Genomic DNA, 8184 nt, shown 5'->3' with positions numbered 1-8184 from the left:
CGAAAACAGGGCGTTGTTGGAATGCTACTACGCAAGTAACCCCGGCGGAAGGGGCTACATGAATAGGATAAGGGACCTATGGATTCTTCGATACCCAACATCCACAATGACGGCGAAACAACTAGTAGCTCAGTGTTCCAACATTCGAAAGAAGGGACTGCTCTCACAGCTAGAGATTGACGAGGTACAACACAAATGCTACGGCAAGGAGGAGTCAGGACGCCAGGTCAGGGGGGCGATATCATCACCCCCACCCGAGATTGGGTACATAGCCCCAAGTGCGATAGGAGAAGGATCGTTGAGTGCGAGAGGAACTGACCTGAAAAATAGGATCATGGCCAAGCTTGAAACCTGGATCCCCCGTAGCCGGTTACCAAGATTACGTGAAGTACCCTCAGAAGGTCTGCTAGATGATGTTAATGCAGCACTACGGGCAATACCTACAACCACGATTACCGACACTAACAAGCTGATCTACAATACGGCAGCAGTGATCAGTGAGATGCTTGGCTACAAGTTGAACAGCGACAAGGGGCAGTACCCTCCATGGAGAAGGAGGCTAGAGGGCAAGATCAAAGTAGCACGGAGGGAGGTTAGCCAACTAACGGAGTTGCAGAAAGGTGCGACAAATAAGGTGCCTAAGAAATACAGCAAGCTGTCCATACCTGAGGCCTTGGAAACTGCCAAGCAAAGACTCACAGCCTTGGCCAGCCGCTTGAGGAGGTACACCAGAGAGATAGAAGGCAGGAGAATAAACCAGCTGTTCTCCACAGAACCAGCAAAGGTGTACTCTCAGTGGCAAGGGAACAATAAGAGAACAGCACCACCAAGGCTGGAGACGGAGCAATACTGGAAGAGCATATGGGAGAAGGATGCAACCCATAACGGCAATGCTCAGTGGCTAGAGGATCTGAGGGCAGACCACAGCGACCTCCCTGAACAGGGTCCAGTAACCATCACAGTGGCAGATATCCAAGAAAGGGTCTCCAGTATGAAGAGTTGGACAGCACCAGGGCCCGACATGGTTCACGCCTACTGGCTGAAGAAGCTGACTGCACTCCACGAGCGTCTGGCAGCACAAATGAACCAGCTGCTAGTTAACGAGAGACACCCGGAATGGCTAACTGAAGGCTGGACGGTCCTGATCCCCAAGGACCCCAAGAAGGGACCGGTCCCCTCCAACTACCGACCAATAACCTGCCTCAGTACTACATGGAAGCTCCTGTCAGGCATCATATCGGCTAAGATGAACAGGCACATGGGTCAATACATGAGCGGGACACAGAAAGGAATTGGCAAGAATACCAGAGGCGCAAAACACCAGCTACTGGTAGACAGAACAATCAGCCGAGACTGCAAGACCAGACTGACCACCCTGTGCACTGCCTGGATTGATTACAAGAAGGCCTATGACTCAATGCCCCACAGCTGGATACTGGAATGCCTAGAATTGTACAAGATCAACGGGACCCTAAGAGCCTTCATCAGGAACTCAATGGGGATGTGGCGTACAACACTAGAGGCCAACTCCAAGCCCATAGCACAAGTCACCATCAAGTGCGGGATCTACCAAGGAGATGCTCTGTCCCCACTGCTGTTCTGCATAAGCCTGAACCCCCTCAGTGAGATCATTAACAAGACTGGCTACGGATACCGACTACGGAACGGAGCAGTTGTCAGCCACCTCCTGTACATGGATGACATCAAGCTGTATGCCAAGAGTGAACGAGACATCGATTCACTGATCCACACTACCAGGCTATACAGCAATGACATTGGAATGTCGTTCGGACTGGAGAAGTGTAGCCGGATGGTAACAAAGAGAGGGAAGGTAGTCAGAACTGAGGGGATTGAACTACCAGAAGGCAACATTGCAGACATAGAGGACAGTTACAAGTACTTGGGGATCCCGCAGGCGAATGGGAACCATGAAGAGGCCGCTAGAAAAGCTGCAACCACCAAGTACCTGCAGAGGGTCAGGCAAGTCCTGAGGAGTCAGCTGAATGGTAAGACCAAGATCCGGGCCATCAACACGTACGCCCTACCCGTGATCAGGTACCCTGCTGGGGTAATAGGCTGGCCAAAGGAGGAGATAGAAGCCACTGACATAAAGACAAGAAAGCTCCTTACCATGCATGGAGGGTTTCACCCCAAGTCCAGCACCCTGAGGCTGTACGCTAAGCGGAAGGAAGGGGGCCGGGGACTGGTGAGTGTCAGCACCACAGTCCAGGATGAGACAACGAACATCTCAGAATACATTGGGAAGATGGCCCCAACTGACCGAGTGCTCAGTGAATACCTCAGGCAGCAGAAACCCAAGAAAGAGGAGGGAGACGAGGAACCATCATGGAAGGACAGGCCCCTGCACGGTATGTACCACCGGCAGATAGAGGAGGTGGCTGATATCCAGAAATCCTACCAGTGGCTGGACAAAGCTGGACTGAAAGACAGCACAGAGGCACTAATCATGGCAGCACAAGAACAAGCTCTGAGCACAAGATCCATAGAGGCTGGGGTCTATCACACCAGGCAAGACCCCAGGTGCAGGCTGTGTAAAGATGCCCCAGAGACAATCCAGCACATAACAGCAGGGTGCAAGATGCTAGCAGGCAAGGCATACATGGAACGCCATAACCAAGTGGCCGGCATAGTGTACAGCAACATCTGTGCCGAGTATAACCTGGAAGTCCCGAGGTCAAAATGGGAGATGCCCCCAAGGGTGGTGGAGAATGACCGAGCTAAGATCCTGTGGGACTTCCAGATACAGACGGACAAAATGGTGGTGGCTAACCAACCGGACATAGTGGTGGTAGACAAACAGAAGAAGACGGCCGTAGTGATCGATGTAGCGGTTCCGAATGACAGCAATATCAGGAAGAAGGAACACGAGAAACACGAGAAGCTGGAGAAATACCAAGGGCTCAGAGAAGAGCTCGAGAGGATGTGGAGGGTGAAGGTAACGGTGGTCCCCGTGGTAATCGGAGCACTAGGTGCGGTGACTCCCAAGCTAGGCGAGTGGCTCCAGCAGATCCCGGGAACAACATCAGAGATCTCTGTCCAGAAGAGCGCAGTCCTGGGAACAGCTAAGATACTGCGCAGGACCCTCAAGCTCCCAGGCCTCTGGTAGAGGACCCGAGCTTGAAGGATAAACCGCCCGCAGGGGCGTGCTGGGTGTTTTATATATATATATATATATATATATATATATACATACAGTGGGGCAAAAAAGTATTTAGTCAGCCACCGATTGTGCAAGTTCCCCCACTTAAAATGATGACAGAGGTCAGTAATTTGCACCAGAGGTACACTTCAACTGTGAGAGACAGAATGTGAAAAAAAAATCCATGAATTCACATGGTAGGATTTGTAAAGAATTTATTCGTAAATCAGGGTGGAAAATAAGTATTTGGTCACCTCAAACAAGGAAAATCTCTGGCTCTCACAGACCTGTAACGTCTTCTGTAAGAAGCTTTTCTGTCCCCCACTCGTTACCTGTATGAATGGCACCTGTTTGAACTCATCATCTGTATAAAAGACACCTGTCCACAGCCTCAAACAGTCAGACTCCAAACTCCGCCATGGCAAGATCTCATCCCGTGGGGTCAAAATGATCATGAGAACGGTGAGCAAAGATCCCAGAACCACACGGGGGGACCTGGTGAATGACCTGCAGAGAGCTGGGACCAAAGTAACAAAGGTCACCATCAGTAACACACTACAACGGCAGGGAATCAAATCCCGCAGTGCCAGACGTGTTCCGCTGCTGAAGCCAGTGCATGTCCAGGCCCGTCTGAAGTTTGCCACAGAGCACATGGATGATACAGCAGAGGATTGGGAGAATGTCATGTGGTCAGATGAAACCAAAGTAGAACTTTTTGGTATAAACTCAACTCGTCGTGTTTGGAGGAAGAAGAATACTGAGTTGCATCCCAAGAACACCATACCTACTGTGAAGCATGGGGGTGGAAACATCATGCTATGGGGCTGTTTTTCTGCCAAGGGGACAGGACGACTGATCCGTGTTAAGGACAGAATGAATGGGGCCATGTATCGTGAGATTTTGAGCCAAAACCTCCTTCCATCAGTGAGAACTTTGAAGATGAAACGAGGCTGGGTCTTCCAACATGACAATGATCCAAAACACACCGCCCGGGCAACAAAGGAGTGGTTCCGTAAGAAGCATTTGAAAGTCCTGGAGTGGCCTAGCCAGTCTCCAGACCTCAACCCCATAGAAAATCTGTGGCGGGAGTTGAAAGTCCGTGTTGCTCGGCGACAGCCCCAAAACATCACTGCTCTCGAGAAGATCTGCATGGAGGAATGGGCCAAAATACCAGCTACTGTGTGTGCAAACCTGGTAAAGACCTATAGTAAATGTTTGACCTCTGTTATTGCCAACAAAGGTTATGTTACAAAGTATTGAGTTGTGTTTTTGTTATTGACCAAATGCTTATTTTCCACCCTGATTTACGAATAAATTCTTTACAAATCCTACCATGTGGATTCATGGATTTTTTTTTTCACATTCTGTCTCTCACAGTTGAAGTGTACCTCTGGTGCAACTTACTGACCTCTGTCATCATTTTAGGTGGGGGAACTTGCACAATCGGTGGCTGACTAAATACTTTTTTGCCCCACTGTGTGTATATATATATATATATATATATATATATATATATATATATATATAGAGAGAGAGAGAGAGAGAGAGAGGTAGCAATTGATTAACTAAATTAACTAAATTATTTTTTGCGCTTACAACCCACAATAGTAAAAGATAACCTGTGACAAAAAAGGAGGAAAAATGTGAAACGCAGGCATAGGAACTGCTTAGACTTCAAACATTACCAGCAACAGTTTAACAAATTGTTTATCTTTGTTTTATGACCATTATGTTTTTCGTCTTGTTGTCAGTAGAAGGACAGAGATCAACGTTTATATAAATGTTGATCTCTGTCCTTCTATCTTGCATGTCAAATCAGAGATAAGAAACTCTTTTATCTAACTCACATTACAATGAAATCCCATACATTTGATAATGGTGCAGTAATACCAGTGTTGTTAAACCTGACACAACAACATCTTGATGTGTTTAAAAATTTCATTCACTTTGAGTCCATATATGATTGGATTTAAAAGAGGATGGAATAAAATTGACTGAAACGTCAATGTCAAGCGTACAGTGTTTGATAGATCAGATTCCAGTCTAACTATAATTATATCAAAGAAAATAAAACAGGAAAAGTTGATTAACACCAGCAAGTGGGGTAAACATGTCTTTAGAGCTTTTCTCCTTGTTTCTCTGCAACAACTGTAAGATATTCTTAGAATTCTGATATATGAAAAAAGTATGAAAAGCATTGGTAGAAAGGCAACATTTATCAGCATGACCACACCATATACAGATATTACAACCGAGGGCACACACTGAAGCCTGTAAAATGAATTGTTACAAAAAATTCCTGTTAGAGTAAAACTACAGAGTTTTACATTCGAATACAGCACAAATGACACTGCAATCTCAAAAGCAGGTATAAGCCAAACTAAAATCACACATACATAAATAGTTATTCTATTCATAATAACTGGATATTGCAGGGGTTTGCATATAGACACATACCTGTCATATGCCATTGCTGCCAACAGTAAAAACTCTGACCCAGCTGAGGTGTAATATGAGAATCCTTGGAAGAGACAGAGTGGATACGATATAGTCTGTTTTTCAGACAAAACATCAGATAAGAGCTTTGGATAGATAATCATGCTGTAAAGAACAGAGTTGATTAACAAAGCTGCAATAAAAATATACATTGGCTCATGAAGGTTTTTGCAAGTCCAAATAAGGTACACTATAGTGGAATTAAAGCAGAGTATCAGAATATATAATGTGACTATAATCACAAAATAAAGATATCTGTATTTGTGCAATTCTGCAAACCCACCAAGAGTTAACAATGTTACATTTAATTCAACATCCATTAAATAAACAATGCTTTAAAGTACTGTAGTAATATATTTCCCGCACTGAACTAAGAAGGTAAGTAATTGTCTCTGTTTTGTGGCTTTGTTTTATCAGAAAACCTTCCATCCTCTATGGGACTCATTAAGTTCTCTACTAACATGTAAACAACTTCAGGGAATCAGACGAATTGATGTTTATAGCCCTATGCACTTCATTGTGTTTGCCCATCAATTTTTTTTAAACCCCTGGAACTAGTATAGGCTTAGTATAAAAGCAAAAAAGCCACGGAAACCACGGAAACCACTACTGCCTTCACACTACATTTTCTCAAGTCTCAAGGTTATCACGTTCATTCATCCTCATGTTGTTAACACTTGATATAGCTATATCTATCACTACAGTCATCTCCCTCTGCTTGTCCACCACTATTGCGTCTGGTTGGATAGATATCACCAGTTTGTCTGTCTATATCAGGAAGCCCCAGACTTAGCTTGGTCATTTTCAGCTACCTTGGGTGATGACCTCTGGACTTCAAGGACATATGCTGCACAAATGTTAATTGATATACTTCTGGCCACCTGGTTATGGTGTTCTACTGTATGTGTGTTCTGCTTGCTAGCATCTTGCACTGTACTCTTATGTGCTAGAGTGTTTCAGAGGTATCTTTGCACAGTCTGCACCAGGGGTTTTACCCGTTGTGGTAGAACTAAGTGTTTATGGATCTTATGCTTAGAGCTTGTTCCTGTGCTGCCATGATTCATACCTCAGTGTTTTGTCTTTCAGCCCAGCCACTGATAGGATTTCTGGACGTCAGCCATGTCTTCTATCTGCCGGTGGTACATACTGTGCAGGGATCTGTCCTCCCATGATTGTTCGTCTCCTTGCTCCTCTTCTCTCTCAGGTTTCTGCAGGTGTTGATTGCCCAGGTATTGTTCTTCTCATTCAGCTCCTTACAACTTGCCTTAATCTTTGCAAATATTTGGTTGTTGCAGATTTCCTCATGGCCTCTTTAACCCTCTCAGGCTCAAATTAAGTTTTAGTTACAAGAAAAATCTGGTATTTGGAGAAAATTATCATATGGGGTAGTACAATAGAATCCTGACTTTTTTTTAAGTGAGACCTTCACATGCAAGGAGTTCTGGGATGTTGCGGATTTACAACATTGGCCCGGTGTGGTAAATTGACACTGAAGACTGAATATGATATGAACATTAACTTTATTTGTATACAACTTTTCAAAACAATGTAACAAAGTGCTTTTCAGTAACAGAACAACAACAAAAACAATATGGGATCCAAATCCAAAATCTCAAATCCTCATTGAGTAGGCCATGTTGGCATGTCACTTTGTGGTGTGGTACTCCAAGAAACAGTTTTTGTCTTTCGTAAAGCATAGAAGTACTTTGCACTTCAGGCAGGCCATTTGCATGTAGCCATTCTTGCACAGTCTGCAACATCCACGTTTCTCAGCATGAATGGGAAAATGATTGCATCGGTCGAGTCTGACGTCAACCGTTGGTGCAACGATCCGCTGAAGTGGAGGTGGAGATGGGGCAGCTTGATGAGATGTTGGATCATCTTCCAATGACGGTCGTCCTCTTTTCCTGCTGTTCAAGTCACAAACATGTCTGCTAAGTCTATTCCTCCCATGTTGTGGTTGTACACCTTGACAATGTGGGGTATTCCTTGTTCTCTTTCGACCACCTTCTGCATCTCTCAACAGCTTCAGGGCCAATGAAGGATGATGCCAGTAAAACTGCCTTGTTATCATACCACTTCACAATGGACATCCCACTTGTCTTTTCATATTCCACTTCATACGCACCACGCCCATCCTTTGAGAGTTCCTTGTCACTTTTGGGGTACATCCACAGAGACGGTTACGATTGATGGTAGCAACTGTTAGAATTACCATTTTCTTCAGTTCCACAATGAGTTCAGGGGACGTGAACCAGTTGTCGAAGAAGCACTTGTAGTTTAGACCTTTTGGAACTTCTGACACGAGACGAAGCACAACTTCTCCGGCAACACCAAGTCCACGCTCATTGGTCACAGTGCCTTTTCCAGTGTATACTTCAACGTCATAGACTAGTCCAGTGACACCTGCACGAGTGAAGACCTTGATTCCCCATTTTTGCGGCTTGTTCTTGATATAGTGTTTCATTCCAATCTTTCCTTTGAAGGGGATCATCTGCTCATCAATGGAGTGGTTCTCTTCTGGTTCA

General features: G+C 45.0%; 1 protein-coding gene across 1 annotated transcript; it reads right to left on the bottom strand.

Annotated features, from left to right (window-relative positions):
• Positions 1 to 5058: 5058 nt before the first annotated feature.
• Positions 5059 to 5976, bottom strand: LOC146556298 (olfactory receptor 6N2-like). Its single transcript, XM_085248830.1, has one exon. The coding sequence runs from the start codon at positions 5974 to 5976 to the stop codon at positions 5059 to 5061; it is 918 nt and encodes a 305-aa protein (XP_085104956.1).
• Positions 5977 to 8184: the final 2208 nt, after the last annotated feature.

The sequence above is a fragment of the Mchenga conophoros genome, linkage group LG16 (assembly GCF_057382185.1).
Source record: "Mchenga conophoros isolate Kocher_MC1m ecotype Shallow Benthic linkage group LG16, M_conophoros_male_GT1.1, whole genome shotgun sequence".
Classification (NCBI taxonomy): Eukaryota; Metazoa; Chordata; class Actinopteri; order Cichliformes; family Cichlidae; genus Mchenga; species Mchenga conophoros.
The sequence above is the reverse complement of the archived record's forward strand: the minus strand, read 5'-3'. Positions and strand labels throughout refer to the sequence as shown.